This window comes from Eleginops maclovinus, chromosome 9 (genome assembly GCF_036324505.1).
Source record: "Eleginops maclovinus isolate JMC-PN-2008 ecotype Puerto Natales chromosome 9, JC_Emac_rtc_rv5, whole genome shotgun sequence".
NCBI classification, from domain to species: domain Eukaryota; kingdom Metazoa; phylum Chordata; class Actinopteri; order Perciformes; family Eleginopidae; genus Eleginops; species Eleginops maclovinus.
This window is the reverse complement of record NC_086357.1, coordinates 16,280,079-16,300,282: the sequence shown is the minus strand read 5'-3', so window position 1 is coordinate 16,300,282 and position 20,204 is coordinate 16,280,079. Positions and strand designations below refer to the sequence as shown.

The 20,204-nt window shown below is 39.6% G+C and overlaps 1 protein-coding gene across 9 annotated transcripts; it reads right to left on the bottom strand.

The window, feature by feature from the left end:
- Positions 1-363: 363 nt before the first annotated feature.
- On the bottom strand, positions 364-17,226 carry si:zfos-943e10.1 (GRAM domain-containing protein 2B). Of its 9 annotated transcripts, none has more exons than XM_063891455.1 (13): positions 17,019-17,226; positions 8,116-8,289; positions 5,550-5,613; positions 5,347-5,419; positions 5,157-5,260; positions 4,925-5,023; positions 4,653-4,724; positions 4,470-4,538; positions 4,246-4,345; positions 4,040-4,129; positions 3,680-3,779; positions 3,050-3,157; positions 364-2,505 (listed from the first exon to the last, which is right to left on the bottom strand). In XM_063891455.1, exons 1-13 carry the CDS (start codon positions 17,108-17,110, stop codon positions 2,490-2,492), a joined length of 1,161 nt encoding a protein of 386 aa, XP_063747525.1. In that variant the 5' UTR covers positions 17,111-17,226; the 3' UTR covers positions 364-2,489. The 9 variants fall into 9 exon arrangements, with proteins under 9 accessions (XP_063747525.1, XP_063747526.1, XP_063747523.1 ...); XM_063891456.1 differs by having other exon boundaries at positions 4,246-4,342; XM_063891453.1 differs by having other exon boundaries at positions 8,116-8,292; positions 17,019-17,225.
- Positions 17,227-20,204: the final 2,978 nt, after the last annotated feature.

Sequence of the window (20,204 nt, the reverse complement as noted above, 5' to 3'; positions counted from 1 at the left end):
TCTCTGGTTTTTACGAATTATAGGTATGAGTTTGAGTACAATTTATGATTTTTAACTACTGACAACATTTGTGTGTTGGAATTCAACAGACATTGGATTGGAATGGCTGCCATACACGTAGAGATTGAGATTCAAGAAAACATTGGAGTGGTCAGACCTTTTTTTTAAAAGCAATCACATTGGACTTTATAATTCAAAGAAAAGGTATGTCAGCCTTAAGTGTAAAAGTATTTACAAAACTCCAGAGAAACAGTTAGTTGTTCCACAACTAATGCTTTCACTCCAATTGATCTTTACCACTCCAAAAAACGTTATTAGATCAAGTTATGTTTCCATTCATTTGAAGAAAAAAACGAATCATGATTTACTTCGCAACATTTGATTTATTTTGAACAAATAGCAAAGCCATCTCACAGAGACTACTTTGAATTACACAGAATGCAAATAAATATATAGAGGACCATAGTAGAATTAAGGACATTAACATTTGATACAAAATTATTTACAACACTTTGAATAGTGCAAAACCACTCAAATACTGCCTTTATTCGGATTCTTGCATTGAGTCCATTCAAGGACAGTGGATGTGTGTGCTGCCCCCTGGTGGAGGCGTTATAGGAAATGACAGTACTGTTTATCACATGTTGACTTTCACCTTAGCTGAACATAGGAATATAACTGTTTACACAGGTAAGAGTAAAACAACTTATAACACTTGGTAAGAACAGCTTCCACAACAACAGTGGTGTTAAACCATTGAGATGGAGGGTGGATATGCATTGTATGGTTTGTTTTAAAAGTTCATATGGGGGGGGAGCAATCTGAGTATCTGAAAACAGTTGAATCACTCAATTAGTAGAGTCAAGTCCATCTCAATGAAGTATTCTTTCTTAAAAAGGGACATTTGTGAAAACACCAAAGCCAAGATGTACAAAATATGAACCCCATCACAACCACTAGACATTGTAATGACAAAAAGACAAGACGACGATGATCTAAAACCATGTGGCAGGTAGTGCCCACCACCCCTGAGTGAAAAACAATTAAAGCACCGTCTTAGCACCATCAGATACCACAGACACCAGCTTTGCCATTTCTTCTCAAACCGAGACACAATGTCTGATTGTGACAGGCACAATACGTTTCTTTTTTAAAGTGCGCTCATTCGATTGAGCAGTTTCTTTCACTCAAATCTTTTTTGATTTCTTTGTCCAACACAATTTCTTCCCCACAAACATCAAACTGCATTTAAAAACGCCACACAAAAGATAAATGACATTTTGCCATGCATAATAATGTGTTGCATATTGAAATTTCTTCTTGGGACCACTCGTTTCGCGGCTGAAAACTTGGACCTTGGGAGTGTGGTTTGCAATTCTCCCCTTCCGTTGACAAGCAGGAGAATGCATATACAGTATCAGTTGAGTGTCGATATTGCAGACACAGGCATAAGCATTAAAAATACATTATCAATGCTACTTTAAATGAACCTGAAAATTCTATAAACGCCACTTGGGTGTTCAAGAGGCCTATCATAGATAAAGACACATTTGAAATGTACTCTTAAAGACGAGAGTCATAAAAAAGTCGTACACAAAAACACATTGTTGCCTTGGAGACAACCTCTTTGTGTCCTTTCGTTTTAAATATGTGTGCATTGATGATGCATTCATCCACAGCTGGGGCTGCAGGGAAAAATTAACTGAGCATTGATCAATAAACTGCTTTAAATCATGCCAAAGACCAGGAAAGTAATACTGCGATCGTTCTAGATAGGAGAAAGAGAGAAAGGATATGCCCATCAGGAGAGTCTCGCGCCTCCATGGACTGATCTGATTTTGAGGCTTCGGATATCATCATTTCAAACCACAGCTGATAAGATAAGAACCCTTTGGAGAGATAAACCCGGCAGAGACAGATTTGAATATTCCATGGATAGATGAAAGGGTAAATAAGAGAAGTATCAAAATCATCTCTGTGCACACATGCAGAAGACGTGCACGGTGTGCCTCTTTGGTTATGCATAGCACTACGTCTCAGGTGTGGAGGTGCAATAATAAGCACTAGAGCAGGCTAATGCTGATTGGTATAGCCCTGTTCAGACCCATGCTCAGGTAGACGTGTCTGTATGAAGGACGACAGATAACGTAGCTTGGCTAGCGTGGCACATTGCCGAGAGCCGCTCGGCTTTGGTTTCAACGACAGACACGCTGCAACCAGGCAGTGTGTTTTCAATTTTGGCTCGGCTCCGTTGGACTTAAATCGCGGCATGTCCGTTTGTCTACTGCAATATGAGGAGGTATAGCCCTTCAAGTTCACAAGTTGTCTCTGATATTGCACAAGTCGGCCTTTTTTCACTCTCGCCAACAGCACAGGCCATGTAAGGAGCACACTCTTAAAGTTCATTAAATCTTTCTCCTGCTGCTGGAAGAGGTTGAAAAAAATCCTCCAGTCATCAGTCAACCAATCTCTCCTTCAGTCACTGAGTGTTATGTGTCTTGATACCTGTGAAAAGACATGAGGGAACCAGTTTTGAGTGACACATCTAAAGCAAACTCAATACACACCTAAAATTTCTGAATGACATAAGTGAGGCAACTCCTTTCACAGGAATCAATTTGCCTATTGTCCCAACCAGAGTGCAAAGTCAACAGTTTAAACACTAGATGAAAAAGCTAATGTAGATCTATGTAGATATGCTCTGAAAACAACATTACAGCCATTCTGAGGTCGACACGATATGTTTATTTTTCTAAGCGTTTGTAACTAGGGATTAGGTTGTCATGGGGAATACATAATAATGTGAGACAAGAGTAAGTTTTCAGTTTTTCCTTGTATCCTGTTCATTACACATCATTGAGTGGCAGAAATGTGTAGTGAACAGTGCACAAAAAAGGCCGATCAATTTTTTTTTTTTTTTTTAAAAGGTACTGTGTAGTGATGCAGAACCGCCGCACTGCATGGAAAACATTGCTGCCAACTTCCAATGTTCTATTTTTTCGGCAACAATCCTATTAGGGATGTTCATATTCAAAGAAGTACTTCTTACCCGCTTTGTAAGGTGAACTCAGTCAGGGCCCCTAGGGATGTTAGCTGTTCCTCCAGGGCCACGATACGTAAACCAATGTAGCCAGAAGACAAGAGCAGCAGCACAACCCTGTAGGAGGCAAAGAATATGTGTCACACTCACTGTGATAAAGGGCAAAGACGTTAGAAAACAGCAGGTACAAAGAGAACAAACAACAGCTTATCAGTGGATTAAAGCATATATTCTTAAAGTCCTCAGATAACAGCAGACAATAAAATCACTAGTCACACTTCGTATCAATTGTGTAATTGGTCTACCAACATTACAGTTACAGCCCTCAAACTGAATGCCTATTTATTGTGAGCAGCAGGGGGAAAAAACATTGTTTTAGTCTTAATTAAATGAGCAAACATATGGTTTAAGGGACAGCTGTGCAATTTTAATTTTAGCTGCCTGGTTTGCAAGCTTGGAATTAATTTTTATGCAATGAGATCCAACAAGATAACCTAGTTCATTAGTACCACACCAGGCTGCTGACATTCCTCAGCCTTCCCTTACAGAAGTGTGACTTCAAGAGTGAGGAGCAGATTAAGATTAGAGGAAGAAGGGAGAGCAGAAGACAAGACATTGAAGTGTGGAAGAGCTACTCACAAGATCAAGTATATAAAGAGTAGAGTGTTGAGGGTGCTGGCCTCTCTCTGAACCAGCAGGGACTTGGCCTTTTCCGTCACGCTCCAAACCCACGATCCACCTGAACATGGAAAAGGAAAATAAACAAAGCATTAGTATCGATGTTATGGTATTTATGCTCAAAAGGTATGTGCATATTTAGTAAATAAATGGAGAGTGAGATGCACACTAAGGCAGAGAGAAAACTTCTTAATATCATTGCAAGACTAAAGCTACTTTTATAGGCCCGTAAAACACCTAATTCGTGGTCAGTTGTCTACTCTACCAGCAAGTTTGGTAAAGGAACTTGTTTTTCAGGACTTGGCAGTGTGAAGGTCTTACCTGAAATGGACAGTTCTTCTGAGGATGAGCTATCACTCTGCTGCATGTGAAGGCTCCTGAAAGGTGGGACATGGCCATTAGGCACTGCTTCTGAAGGAGGGAGAGAGATGTGGAAAAGGAAATCCATGTTAGCCAGCTATTGTGGACTGGTTGTTAAATTTACACCGCCCGATGTTTGGCGTGTTAATGAGGAGTAAAGGACTCACCTCTGAGGGGTCTGTGCAGAATCTGGTCCCGTAAAGATTGAGACTCAGAGCCATCGAATTGGTCGAAGCTGTCATCTAGACTCGACTGGCTGGAGTTCTGCTGAGATAAGAGAGCACGGATCACAATCACAGTTATGTTTTCCTCTCAAAATGTGATATTGGAATCCAATTACAATAATGCATGGCATTTTACATGTGTACTTTATTGAGAAAGGGTCTCTTACCACAAGTTTGCTCTTGTCGAAGCTGTTCTCCGCTGAGGAGAAGACAGGACTGCTATTTGTGCTGCCATCCTGAATCAAAAGGAAATGATTAGATCAACAAATGTATTGAACACTTTTGAAAAGTTACTTTCAATTTGATTTTCAGTTTTGTAAATTAAGTAACATTTGACCTGGGCAACTCACCTCTATCTGCGGAGACACTGAACGCAGCAGCTGATAACATGACTCTCTGTTCCGCAGGGACACGAACAGGTACTAAACAATGAGAAGGAATAGAAAATCAAAGGAGGGATATTAACCATCTGCCGTGCCTGCAAACCTGAACCATTAAACAAACAGGCGTTGATTGGATTACATCACAAGCCGAGTTCAATGTGCTCGAACAATGCTTATTAAATACACTGTATGATCATAAACGTATTAAGTGACATGACTCTGGGAAATGAGAAACCAACCTTGTCTCCGTCTGTCGTGCGAATGGACAAAGCGTTGGGTACCAGCAAAGCTGTGTTCTGCTTTTTCACTATATGGATACAGGAAACTGGAATAATTACCTGTAAGAGCACGAAACCACAAGTTGTTACGACAGGTGGAACAATGAAATGAACCCCAGCAAGAAAGATCCAAATTCAGATGTTACATATACACAATGTTCAAGTGGATTTCAAAACCACTAGGAAAGCCTACCTTCGTGTCTCTGAGCAGAACTGAGGAGTAGAAACAGGCGTTTGTCTCAGTGATGTACAGTCTACCATGGTAGGGCACTTCCTTCTGCAGGGCACAGATGTATGCTGGGAAAAGAGGAGCACAATCACCTTTAGTTTCATGTGATTCATTCATTAAAACAGTCAGTCTGCGCTCCTTTGCGTTTACCCACCGTGTATCAAGTCTTCGTCCTTTGGAATGTCTGGAAACAATTTGTGGAATGTCTTGTTGTGCTTCATAAAACTCTGAAAGAGGGAACATTTTAAAAAAGGAAATTAGGACATCGTATCAGATTAGATTCAACAAATGCACTGGAACAGCAAAAGGTCTTACAAGTATCATTAGCCTATCTCTTAAAGTTTGTTGTAGACTTACACTTTGCGAGCCAGTGCCATCCGTCCTCTCAAACACTCTGTTGTCAACATCGAAAGTCTGCGACCTGCAGAGATAAAGATCACAGCTGTCAGTTCATGCGGCTACAGCTTTGCAAGAACACTACCATCATTTAATTTCTTCCTTTTTCTACACAACTAAATTGTACGCGACTTTAATTGTACTTAAAGACAAGGACAAAATTGTTGGTACCCTTCGTTAAAGAAAGAAAAACCCACAATGGTCACTGAAATAACTTGAAACTGACAAAAGCAATAATAAATGAAAATGGATTAAACAATAACAAATTAAAATCAGACATTGCTTTTGAATTGTGTTTCAACAGAATCATTTTAAAAAACTAAATAATGAAACTGGCCTGGACAAAAATGATGGTATCCTTAAGTTAATATTTAGTTGGACAACCTTTTGAGTCAATCACTGCAATCAAGAGACTTTGTAACTCTCAATGAGACTTCTGCACCTGTCGACAGGTATTTTGGCCCACTCCTCATTAACAAACTGCTCCAGCTGTCTCATGTTTGAAGGGTGCCTTCTCCAGACTGCATGTTTCAGCTCCTTCCACAGATGCTCAATAGGGTTTAGATCAGGGCTCATAGAAGGCCACCTCAGAATAGTCCAATGTTTTGTTCTGAGCCATTCTTGGGTGTTTTTAGCTGTGTGTTTTAAGAGACCAAGCTTTCTGACACTGGGCAGCACATTTCGCTCCAGAATGCCTTGATAGTCTTGAGATTTCACGATACCCTGCACAGATTCAACATACCCTGTGCCAGATGCATCCCCAGAACATAGCCGAGCCGCCTCCATGTTTCACAGTGGGTAAAGTGTTCTTTCCTTTGTATGCTTCATTTTTGCGTCTAAACATAATGTAGAGCTGATGTGACTTGCCACAAAGTTCCAGTTTTGTCTCATCTGTCCAAAGGACATTCTCCCAGAAGCTTTGTGGCTTGTCAACATGCATTGTGGCAAATTCCAGTCTCGCTTTTTTATGATTCGCTTTCAGCAGTGTTGTCCTCCTTGGTCGTCTTCCATTAAGTCCACTTTGGCTCAAACAGCGGCGGATGGTGCGATCTGACACTGACGTACCTTGACCTTGGAGTTCACCTCTAATCTCTTTGGAAGTTGCTCGGGGTTCTTTGGTTACCATTCGTATTATCCGTCTCTTCAATTCGTCATCAATTTTCCTCTTGCTGCCACGTCCAGGGAAGTTAGCTACAGTCCCATGGACCTTAAACTTCTGAATAATATGTGCAACTGTAGTCACAGGAACATCAAGCTGCTTGGAAATGGTCTTAAAAATGCTATAATTTTCTTTCTAATATCCTGAGACAACTCTCTCCTTAGCTTTCTGTGCTCCATGTTCAGTGTGGTACACACCATGATACGAATAAGCACAGTGACTACTTTTCACCCTTTAAAAAGGCAGACTGACTGATTACAAGTCTGAAGACACCTGTGATGCTAATTGCAGGACACACTTTAGTTTAATATGACGCTGTGGTCAAATTATTTTCAGTCTTTTCTAAGGGTACGATCATTTTTGTCCAGGCCAGTTTCAGTATTTTGTTTTTTTAAATGATTCTGTTGAACCACAATTCAAAAGCAATGTCTGATTTTCATTCGTAATTTATCAATACAGTTTTATTTATTATTACTTTTGTCAGTTTCAAGTTATTTCAGTGTGGGTTTTTCTTGCTTTAACGGAAGGGTACCAACTATTTTGTCCACGTCTTTAAGTGGCACCAGAAGTGAATAGAGCATCAAAGTACTTTAATGTTACTTTGTAGTCCAAACTGAATCTACGTTTATTTTAACTTATCATGCACTATATCCAAAAAGAAATTACAGCAACAAAACTTCATTTGCTGATTTTATCACTCCCTAAATAACTTAGTTCCGAGTTTAAAATCGTTTTTTAGAATAGAAAGGAAAACTGGTAGGTGTTGGAGTTGGTATTTTCCTTAATCCATAATAATATACAGCCCCGGAGAAAATTAAGACACCTTCAGCATTATCATTTTCTCTAGTTTTATTATTTATAGGTATGTTTGAGTTAAATGGTTTTTTAAATTATTTTGTTATTGTATTCTATAAATTACTGACAATTTTAATCTGTGTTGGAATTCAATAAACACTGGAACGGCCGCCATACATGTCAAGATAAAGATTTAAGAACAATTTGGAGTGTTTTTTTTCCTGCGCTGTATGTTAAAAGTAGCAGGTCAATCACTCTGTCATAAAGGCAGCATCCGGGATGAAATATATATTCACCCATATACCTACCAAATATACCTCACACATTTGAATCATGTGAGAAGACAAGACGGTGTGGAGCAGCTGTGCAGTCATGCGACTGCCTGCCAGCTAGGGTGAGCTCTGGTCTTGTGATACTCTTCAGAATAGCTTCACTCTATGCAATGTGCAATTTTCTGAAGAAACAGAGATAGTGCTTTCCCGACACCTGATAAGACTTTAAGAGTCCGCGAGAGTCATCACTTTTTGTGAGGCTTGGTTTCGTTTACACCCAGTGTTTTCCCCTCGGTCCTACCTGATGGCTTCTTGTCTGGTGAGGGTTTTGTGCTGTTGCTGGACCTCGAGCTCCGCTGCCTCTAAGCTCAAGGCTTTCCTGCTCTCCGCCTTCTTAATGCTGCCATTGCTGGAGCTGCTCCTGCTTTTCTTCAATTTGGCTGGCAGCCCGCCACCACTGCTTTCTACTGGGTAGCTGCTGGAGGACAAAAAAAAAAAAGAGAGATTTAGCAACATGCATAATATAAGTTTACAAACTTTTTATGCGCACATAAAATAGGCAAGTGGGATTTTTCTTAATAATTTGGGGAAAAGACAGCACCATTACTTGCAGCTATATGAAGCTCAAATGTCACAGCCGACATATCCACTGTAAAAAGTCCATTCAGAAATACATCGGTGACATTAAGAAAACCTGAAGAGAATATGAATGATGAGGACATGGAAACAAAAAGAGAAAGACTGTGCGGTAAAATAAACACCAGCCACCACCTAAATGTCTCGAAATAAATGGATATAACAATATGCCGTACTCCACAGAGTGTCATCATTCAACACCAATAAACACTTTACATTGTTAGGGTTTTGGAGTTGGTTTGGAGGTCTTACTAAATTGTGTTAAAATTAAATGTGATTAGGGGGCTAAGATTTGGGAGACAAGAGACAATATGTTTCTTTATATGTTGGGAAATTCCAGATTAAAGCGTTTTATTGAAAAATATTGCGTCAGTGCTTTAGTTGTGGCTGTACGATTCCACCGTCTTGCCACTTTACAAGCTCATGCACTTAAATTTACAAGCCGTTGGCCTTTTTTTTAATCACTTGATTGAATTTACATATTTGCAAAGCGCTCTTTATAAAAGGCCAATGCCTGTCCATAGCCAAGAACAATCAAGCTACAAATTCATGGAAGAATAAAGAATCTTATGAAATCTACAGACGTGAATCTTAACCTTTTAATTACGCAACCAATGATGACTACATGAGTGAGAGATGCCTCTATTTCTGGTTTAAACAAAAAGCAAGCATACTTTAAGCTTAGAAAACTACTATAGACAAACAGAGACAACCTTACCTGGTGACTTTAAATCGCTTTGATGAACGGAAACTCATATACCTACTAACAGTAGGCATTTCCTGCGGTTATAAAAAAGAATCCAACTCAAAACGCTCTTTATCTCTAAGCTATACTCACTGACTCCATACCATCAAAGCTAAAAAGATCCAAAAAGTCAGTAAGATATTAAAAAATAAATAAATCACCCCATTAAGATGTAACAGTTCCCTTTAGCTTTTAAATATCTGGTCCAAAAAGAGTCTGGTAGTTAAGTCAGTGTCCTCGCCATATCCTGCCAGAGAAAGCTGTTGCTGTATAGCTCTATGAATGTGCTTCTAAGAGGAAGCAAGTTTGAGTTGAGGATGGTGTGACACTCCGTAGTTGGTGACGTCAAATACAGCCACTCCCCAGAGCAAGAGAAGCATGAGAAAGAAAGACACACACACACACACAACACAAGCACTGACATGCTGACAAAACAAGGCCAAACCCATAAAATCTCCCATTGCCATTATCCAACGTCAAAACCCTGTCTTGTTGGGATTTGTTCTGGTATGGAAAGCGCGATCAGAGATTTTATAAAGCAAGTTTGTGTGTGGGTAAGAAATTCAAATTATTGTTGATGCTGACAGGCCCAATCTGGCTTTGGGGCATTATTTGTTCCCCCTTAGGCAAAGAATTTTACCAAGGTGATAGCAGAACAACAAAAGCTCAAATCTTCCTTAAACACATTCAGGATGGTTGCAACTTCTTTATAAGAAACCAGAAGTTTAAACAAAAAAAGTGACAAACCTAACATATGGCAGCATGATATTGCAAAAAGTTATTTAGAAGAAGTGCACTGAATGTGTCAGACTGCTTTAATCCTGCACAAGATAACAAAAGGGAGGTAATGCTGCTTTCTTTAACTTGTTAGTAACAATTGAACAATTTCTCGGCAACTGTGTAATTGGATAAAGTTCAGAAAGAAAAAGAAGAACATGAAATGCAGCTTCACCTGGAGGCCTCCCCTGTAATTGGTCTAGACTAATTATCAAATTCAGTCAGCAACAAAACTTCCTTTGATGATGATTTCCTGATTGTACCATGCACAATGAAGCCTGTTATTTATTTAATTGAAGTTCTTTATTCTAAAATATAAAAACCGAATAATATCCAAAGCAGCGAGTAAACGTTGGGGAAAGTAGGCTCTAGACTAAGCAAAAACACTGAGAACAATTCTATAAACAGGTTGACCCGTTGACCAGTTGTTTTTCTGTTCAAATATGCACAATGACCCAATTTCCTAGGCAGGGGGTTAAAGTCTCAGGCCAATAAGCACTATGTAAAGACTAACAACTGTTTGAATTTCTCTACAACTTCCTCTCTTTACTCAGAACTAACCGTAACCATTAACAAGATTGCGTTAAAAGGCGCTTCCTGTAACGCTCTGGCAGCCTACAGCTCTTGTGCCGTGTGCTTAAAAACACTTAAAATGTTGCAATTTTCCCACAGATGAGGGAGGTTTTGTGGATTGAGTTAAGTAGTATGTTGTCACAGAAAAGTCTATGTATAACTTTGATGACAGACACCAGAGTACAGCCATCTTTAGCTTTATTAACATGCAGTCAATACACACAAACAGTCTGGCAGTCTGCCACTAAACTCTCCCGTGTATAATGTTCATTGCAGAGGTTCCAGTAAATACTGGCATAGTCTTTATACTAGCAAGTTGTTCTGTATAAAAACAATTCACAGAGAAGGAAAAAAAGTTTAAAAAAGAAAAACCGATATGACTATGTAATATCTTCCAGTGAAATAAAAAAGGACAGAACATGTCATGCCAATAAAGAAGAAACTGAGTCAGCCTGAAAACCTATAAAAGTGTTCAAGGCCAAAGCAATCAAGGGGTAAGAGTGCATGACAACTGCCAGGGTAACATCCAAAAGGTTGTAATGTGGAAATAAAATCTAGATCTTAAATAAATTATCGACTGCATGAAAGTCTTTTTTAAGGACTTCATATTGACCAAGCAGGAGGTGGCCTGCCTTGAAATGGGTGTGTAATGGCCTTGACTTCTGACTTGATTCCTTCCTCGTTGGAGCACATATAGAATGGGTTACGCCACCTTACGTATTCAAGTGTTGTACAAACACTTTTTATATCTTGAAGCAGACATAGGCTAATTCAATTCTACGCAGAAGTGGATTCAAAATGGACATGATGATAGGGGCATTTTGAGACTTGCTTTTGGATATTAACTTTATAAGGAATTTGGAATTATTTTTGACCAATATTGCAATATGAAATGATTTACCATATTTGAGAAGAATTTCTGCAACATTTCCATTTCATCTGAAACAATATGCTCAAATGATCAGAATGTCACTTAGCAAGTACCAAACACTTTTTTTTTTTAAAGTTGAAAATCTCTTTAGCACCACAATACTTTTGAAAGAACATGATACTTTGGATTGGGAACGAATCTCCACACATCATTTATAGCATTTTTTCAGAAACGATCAGGCCGTCGTTGACATTATAGTACTTTATACAATGCAACTGCCATTATAAACAACAAGGTCTGTGACGCCTTTAATGTGTTATCCATGTTGCATGTACAAAACAAACAGCAACATCCCATGATGACATGTTCCATGAAATGGAGATTACTGGCGCACACATGATCCATTTCTTAATCGCTCTTGTTCTGGTATATCTTCAGAGACTTACACAAAACACCGTCTAGACTGTGACCACTGCTTTGCTAGCACACTTTCCAGATTTACATAGGGAAAACTAAAAAAAGGCAACTTTGTCAGGAAAATGGGCTGTTGATCACATTATGTTTGTATTTGAAGAACAAAGATTACATTACAGAAACAAAAACATTGCAAAAATGTTTTCCCACATTAGCCAGCCTTTGTTTTATAATAGGGAGAAAAAGTAGACAACCAATAATCCTACATTTAGTTAACGTTTCTCAAATGAGTATTATCCTTTTAGAGACGGTTTAGGGCTGATTTTAGAAACGTGAAACATTTGCTCGCCTTACCTTTCCTGATCCACGGAGAAATGAGAACCGGCCACAGCACCCTGTTGGTTAAGCAAGCCTTTCCCTTTCTCCATGACCACCAATCTCTGAAAGCGTGTGGCCAACGCTTGTCGAGGCAGCCAAATGAGTATGGCGGTTTGTAGCTTTTGCACTTGGACCCAGAGCATCGCAAGCCAATTCCAAAGGGTGTAAAGGTCTGTTTTACTGCAATGTCTAAAGCACCAAAGAGCCCGACATGAAGATAGTGCAAGTAAAACGACGTGGAAAAAGTTAACCGAGAAAGAGGAGGACAAAAGAGACAGTCTGTGGTTTTAGCCTGAAATGCCCTCCCAAGCTTTGTCCATCGGGGTCCTTTCTCTTTCTGTGTTGTCGGGAAGACAGCTACAACAGTAGGGGGTGGGTGGTTGAAAGGTGGGGTTGAGAGAAACTTTGCCAGGTTATTCTCAGTTTAGAAGGACAATAGCCAGTTCTCAATAACAACAGTTAGATTGCTTTAGAAGCCAGCCAGGTCATTGTGCATAACAAGGGCAGTGCATACTCTTTGTTGGTGGTGTTAATGGAGCCATCACACGCATGAATACTTGTGTCCAACCAGAGGGAAAAAGGGAGGAAAGCTCAGAAGAATACATTATGCAAAACAGTCAACAGATAATTACATTTACTCCATACTCTTGATGCAACAGAGCCTTGTTTGAACCTCAGCTGACGTTCCTCAAACTATTTCTATACCTGGTGAGATCACCAGCCAGGAAATTCAAGCAGGCAGATAAAGTCCAGCTGCACTCATGACATAATTCCTAATATAACCACCATACCTCTGCTTTACTCTCCTTTCTCACCACCTGCCAAGTTTTTACTCTATACCTCTTGCCATCAAGTTGCACGATCAACAAAGAGGGACGGCTGTTATAAATACATTTTAAAATATAATCTATGTGAATTGCCGGAGCCCTTTGACCCTTTCTGAACTGAAACCGTCTAATTATTAGTGTTATTCCGAGTTAATACTTGTGGCATTTAAGCATGATAAGGGTTTAGATAATAGAATTTCACACAAGTTTACAAAAGGAGATACTAATATATTTCCCCTTACACAATACATTCAAAAGTAAGCGGCCCAAACACACAGCCATGATCAATTCTCCCTCGTGTTTGTCAGTCTCCATTTTATCTCCAGATAAGACTTGCACTTCTCAAGAAAGCCTTGTTCACATTTGTTCCTTAAATAGCACTCTTATTTAATCCCTAACATTAATTGGATAATTAACTTCCACTGGAGTATGAACATGAACAATTTGTGACTGACAGTTTGATGGACATTTTTTGTAATAAACTTTAGTAAGCTACGGTAAACATACTTGAATAGTATGAGGGAAGACTGACAGCGGCCCCTTTATGATACAATACAGCGATCACATTTCTTTAATAGTTACAAATAAATAACCAGAAAGTTATATATTAAATCTCAACTAAGCTTATAAAAGATGCATATGTTTAAATTCACTGGAGCCTAGGTTGAACTAAAGAGGTGAGGGATGACTTATGGAGCACAGGACATTCCAGCTGGCAGAATAACTCCCATTGGTGCAGAGTTATGACGCATTTGTTGGCAGCCTCATGATGAGATATACGATCCCAGGAGTCCTGCCTCAGGAATCAGCCACGTCAGCTTTGCAGTGCTACCGCCATTAAGGCGAAATTGCTTCAGTATAGAATGCTTATGTAAAAGCTTTCCCACAGGCAACATCACCGCTAACAACACACTCACAGTTCACATGCAAGGCTGACAAAGGTTTTACTTCAACTAAATGTAGATTGCCAGAGAATTTGCTCGACAAGATAGTGTGAGGGCACCATCTTCTGGATAATTGTTGTCATTTGAACAGCTGATTCCCCATCAACCCCTCAGAAACAGTCTATTCCACTGCCAACAACAGATTGTTGCAGCTGTGCTTTACAAATCCAAAGGGTACAGTTAAGATGTATGCAACCACGTACACAGCATCTGAGCTTTCATTTAGTTTTCTAATTTATTTTTAAAAAAGAATTGAAGACAAGAGAAAATAGTATTATAATGAGTGACTGAAAATGGTTATGCGTCTTTGCATGTATTTATGTATGCAAGCTTGAATATAGCCGTTAGGAAGAGCAGGGAAGCGAGCCTGTGGTTATTGCAAAATAACAGGCCATGTGTGGCTTCCTGCCAGGGCTCAGTCTGCAGGAAAACTGTGTGTTCATGTGTGCCAACGGGAACAGAGAACGCATCTGTGTGCATGTGTTTCAGAATAACTGTGTGTGTGTTTGAGTGGGAAGTCATGTGGCCTTGAGCATGCAGCATCTCCCTCTAGTTCCTTTTTGCAAACTGGGCCCATAGACAGAGGGTCTTTCTTCAGGAAACAGAGTACTTCCAGCAACCACGCATGTGAGGGGGGGGTTGGTGACGTGTTGTGGTGGTTGCTGAAATCCCACCTGACTTTAAAATTGGGAAAAGTAAAAGTAGGTTAGTCTACCGTGTACAAGGGGGCTTCTATTTTATCCACAGTAGAATTCTGTTCATCCCTGCTCCTCAGAAATCCGGTTTATATCCATAAGCACTACATGCAGCAAAGCCATTAAGAGGCTAAATTAAATCAACAGTTACTTGTACACCTGAAAACCTGGTGCAAGCCAGTGCAGTGTATGGTTGAAGCCATCCATCACTGCAGTCACTGACAACATTTAACAGAGCAGCTTTACCTTCAACATTTTTTGTGACGAATAAAATGACATAACATGGGGGACAACGTTTTTCATACAGATTCCCTAAACCATAATAAGCAGTTTACATTAGGGCAGTGATCCCAAGGCAGTACGCCCACTTTCCAAAAGGGCACAATTGCTCTTAAAATCAATGTTTAGTTTATAAGAACTGTACATTATGCAATCTTGGTGATCAAAGCTGAGGAGAACACCAAGCCTCTGAGCTAAGCTTGCAAGTCTGACCTATGGCAACTACTTTAGGTGGAATTCCCCAGGCTACCGTGAGAACCAAAAGGAGAAACAGCTGAGAAGAATATAGCTTTTTCTTGACTCTGTGACAAGGGCAAAGGAGTGGCCATTAGCACTAGCCTGACAAAGGCTACACATAACTTCAACTGTGACCAGCTGGTAAATACGCAACTCTTTATTTAGCAATAGACAGTCCTGCTGATGTGGTTTTCATCCTCTAACTTGGCTTTTCCCCTACGCCTGCAGCAAATCTCGTAATTTAGACCTACACAGTCTATGCTGCCCACAGCAGCAAGGAAGCTGTGTCCTGGGAGCATCTTCCTGGAGCCAGCAGAACGCCTTCAAAGCTGCCCCACCCAGACTATTCTAGGCTCCTCCATCTTAACAGGATGCAGCAGTAGGTTCTTGCCCATTTAAACAAGGCTATTCATATTGTTGCCAGTGTGTGCATTGCAAACCTGTATGCAGTGAACCCAATAAGTTGGCTACACATTTACGTGGTGTACTCATTTGCTACATCAAACTTCTTGGCTACTATAGCGTTTTAATGGGGAAGATTACAGTATTTAAAGGGCATTCCTACTAGAGCATTAGTGGATGAAATGACTTGTAGAAAGGATAGATGTTGCATTTAGAAAAGCCATAGCTTACTGAGGCCATTGCAACAACACTGTCATTAAAGTGTGTGACTGTTGTAGAAACAGATAATCCACCCCCCCTAAACACACACATACCGTTCTACAGACACATCATAGCTATGTCTGATTGGCATGGCTCCTTTACTCGAGCAAATGGCTATCTATGGGGAGGCAAATGAAAGGTGAAGCTCAGAGGACAAGAAGTACCAACAGTGAGAAACAGGGAGAATTTATATAACACCATGTACCACCTGTGGTCGACTCAAGGGAGCTAAATATAGTTCTTCAGAGAAAACCTAGACGTGTTCCTATGTGTGACCAGTGTGTTTCCCTGGGGGTAACACAATCTATGTGTGCATGTTTAAAAGAGTCAACGTGTAGGCCTATATGCACCTCTGCAAGAGTGCTCTGTACTTGGTCTATAGGAAAGGCTGGATCATCCATGACAGAAGGACAAGAAGTTACACCATTCTGACCCACATAGGCCAGTGGATAAAGTTATGATTTCTGAGCAGGAGGCACAGACGAGATTAAGAATGTTCCAGACCTGGACCAGCCTGTCTTTATGCAACTCTTCCATTTGTAACGATGTTTATAAACGCTGCCTGGAACAGATTAGCCAGCTACTAGTCTCCAACAACACAAGCATGACAGCACTTGGGCTGATGTGGGTCAACCATTGTGTTCTTGGAAATAGCCCAATCAAAATAGTAACAAGTCAATTCCCCTGCCTGGACTGTGTCTGTGTAAACACTTGCAAATAAGCTTAGCAGTACAATAAACCAATGACACCACTTACCAGAAAAATATTACAAATAGGCTATCACCAGCCAGCACCTACCACTATATATTATAACTCAGTAGACAACAATTAATAGAAATGACTGTTTTTATAGTGTAATTGATGATATCACTGTTAGCCATGTGTAACATTAATTGAAATGCCTTCACACCCATAGCCAGGCAGATGGCTAACCTGCTAGCATAATCTAACGGTACTCGTCGATTGAAATACCAAATACCTTATGCACAGTTCAGTTACAGTTCTAAACGATACTTCTCCGTTCTGTGTTAAATGCAATCTTACAAGGCTAACAATTGAATCATATTAGGCAGGTTGTTGTCTTCAAACACATGCTAACCGTTAGCATCCTCTGGCTGATGCTGATCACCGGCAGATAGCGGTTCAGCTAGCTACATTCGCTCACCTTTCTTTCATTAAGTGCTTAATTCTGACGATGGCCTTTTCGTCGATCTTCTTGAGAAAGGTTTTAAATCTCTCTCTCTTGTTTTCAAGCATTGTTCCCTCGGCCAGTGGTCGTCGGTTCGTGTAGAAACGACGGTCCACCACTCCACCGTTCCTGTTTTGCTTCTGCTATTTTTCTCTTTCACTCCATCCACGGCTGATTAAGATAATGAGCCGAAATCGGACCAAGTCGGCCGACCAATCAGCATCGATGATAATTGAAAAAAACCCGGTCATGTCAGACCGGCTCTCCAATCATAACGGGGTAGTTGGTTTTCAGCGACCGCCCATTACCTTATATGGCAGCAGGGTTGTCTCTCTTGAGATCTACAGTAGGACCTGTGTATTGTGCTAGTGGGGTGGCTTTAAAAAAATGATTAACTTGTGATGTTTACGTTTTACGTGTTAACAACTTGGTACATACACATTGTGCTTATACACAAGTCTTTGCCACATCACACGATGCTCCATCCAATATAAAAAACTACTGTTTGCACACCAGGGTGGGGCCTGTTTTGCATACTGCTTAACATCAACAAACCATAATAAAGCAAAATTGTATTGTATTGAGGCCCTGTAAATGTAAACCATAAATCTTATACATATGATCAATAATTGTAACAAGAAATAGCACTTATGATTGTCTAAATATAATACCCACATTAGTTGTTTTTATAAAACTATAATCAAACCAACCTTTGCCTTGAAGAGAATCAGTGGAAGACAAGTAGTGATTACTGCAAAAGCTAGCTGTACCAATAATGTAAAAATGTAAAATGACTGTAATCTCATGAATCATGATGAGCAAGGAAACCAATGTATGAGGGGCCCCTGTTCTTATAAAAGGAAGTGGAGGGCACTGACAAAGAAGGCTGGTCAATGGCTCAGTTGGTGGCTTTTATTCAGATGCCTCTGAATAATACACTTAATTACAGCCTAGCATAATGCAAGCAGCTAATAAGGGAGCCTCCCATCTTCCTTCTTTCCAGGAATAAAAGCAACAACTGCTGTCAGCAGACCAAGGGCAGAAAGCCAAAGCTAAATCATCAGCTATGTCACAATGTAGTCACAATGGATGATGGTGGTTCTTGTGACTACGTTATGTAATTAAAAATGGATTATGCTCTAGAGGGGTGGTGGATTGAAACACAATGCTGATGGAGAAGGGTGTTCTGTTCAGGTAATTTAATTTAAATAATCCAGTTTAAATTTGAAGTGTTTATATTGGCTGATAAAGTTTTATCTTTACCTGTTAGGTTCCCCCAATGATTATATTGAATATTATAGTGAGAGTGACACTATGGCCTATTGATTAATTTGAGTTATTTTCCAAAAATGTGTCCTTATTTCATTAATATATCACATCATTACAAATCAGTGCAACACAGTTCACTCTTATTACAACACAGGTTTCACAATCAGAATTAGAAACCCCTCATTTGTCCCACAGAAAGGGAATTTACAGTGTTACAGCAAACAGACAGTGCAGACAAAAGGAACAAATAAGATTAGTATAGTAACATTATATATAGAGGCAAGCACACATAAAAAAAAAGAAAATCAAATCCATACACAGCCATGTAAAAAAAAGTAGCAGTATTCTAAAAAGTAAGTAAACATAAAAAGTAATAGTGAATAGTACTGAGGTATCAACAGTAGTTCACCACTCTATTGATGGAGACCTTGAATACAGTACATATGAAAGCCAATCATTATCAGGAGGCGTTTAGGGAAATGCACTCAGATCTTAGCACCTAAAGGTCTTTTTTTATGATCAGGGAGCTCAGGCGCCATCACGCCACCACAAACAGAAGAGGCAGTGTATCGCATCGTGACCCAGCAAACACACCACCCACCCACTCACACAATCTGGCCTACACCAGCCAACCGAAGGTCTTCCCTTCCATCTTCGTCTCCATAAAAAAAGCAGATAGAGAGGAAGAAATCACGCTTCATAAAGAAGGATGTGACGCTATAAGGGGGAGTAGATCAACAGAGGGAAAAACAGCCTCTTTCATGTGATTCATCAGTGACAAATCTTGATAGAGAATTGGGCAAAGTGGGGAACTACGCAAGGACCCAGGACTCACAAAAAGCCCCGGCATGACGGCGTGTCAATTGGTTTGATGTAATTAGTTTTGGAATATGAAGGATGCACAATATCAAAACCTTGAGGCACTATCTTTTAAAGAGGCACTGTGCGTCAGTCAGTCAGATGTACATTTGATGTAAAACCACATTCAGCACAGTAGTTATCACTACAATAAACAGTATTTCATTTCATTTGACAGTACAATATTTAATTTAACATTCTGTTCTTGTATATATCATATTCTATTTACATGTATATAGACTTCTTCTTGCACTATTTTTATTTTTTCTTTGTTTTATTGTTTAATGTCTATGTTGTATTGTTGAAGGACCTAGGGACTTTTTCATTTTCATTGCCATTTTTACACTGTAGCTTGTGTGCATATGACATTTAAGCCCTTTGAATGTTAAATCTTGAATCTAAACCCATAATGCTGGAAGAAAAACGTTTCTATCAAAGAAACCCAAATCAAAGGAAAAATAACATAAGAAACACTGTTAATGCATTAAGTTGCATAAGACCACACATTTTGCTAATATTAACAGTCTGAGTCATTAACCCTGAATAAATCAATCAAATGATTTAGTCAACATTTGTAAATGGCACACCATCTGTTCAGAGCCAATGAGAGAAGAGTCACATTAGAAGGGCATCTTTGAAAACAGGGGAAATATATTTGAAGTCTTAGTACTTTCTCTTGTACTTCTCTGTAATACATACCCACAGCAGAGTACTTTAGGCTTTGGCAGGCTGATGTTAAATTCCTAATCTGTTATATAACATTTAATTTGTACGTGCATAATCCATACAGCTTAGTTTGACATTTTGCAAAAAAAAGGCTTTGCCTTAACCTGTATTGAATGAGTGGCTGCAAGTACCATAAGAAGAATGGTATACCTTTTAACAAAGTAAAGCGTTACAGAAAAAACACATTTTAAACATTTCAGGTAATGAATAATAAGGCTTTCAGAGACATGGGCTAAATAAACCTTTTGATTGATGTGTTTGTCCGTGAATATCAATCAACGTCATTTAAGGTGGGTGAAAGTCCTTTGG

Bases quoted from the DNA above. Each gene is read 5' to 3' on its own strand.
- si:zfos-943e10.1 (XM_063891453.1), bottom strand. From the start codon at position 17,110: ATGCTTGAAAACAAGAGAGAGAGATTTAAAACCTTTCTCAAGAAGATC. The intron at 4,130-4,245 runs GTGAGTCCTTTA...TCCCTCCTTCAG, and splicing joins TCTGCACAGACCCCTCAGAG to AAGCAGTGCCTAATGGCCAT. The intron at 3,158-3,679 runs GTGAGTAGCTCT...TGCCTCCTACAG, and splicing joins CTCTTTATATACTTGATCTT to GGTTGTGCTGCTGCTCTTGT.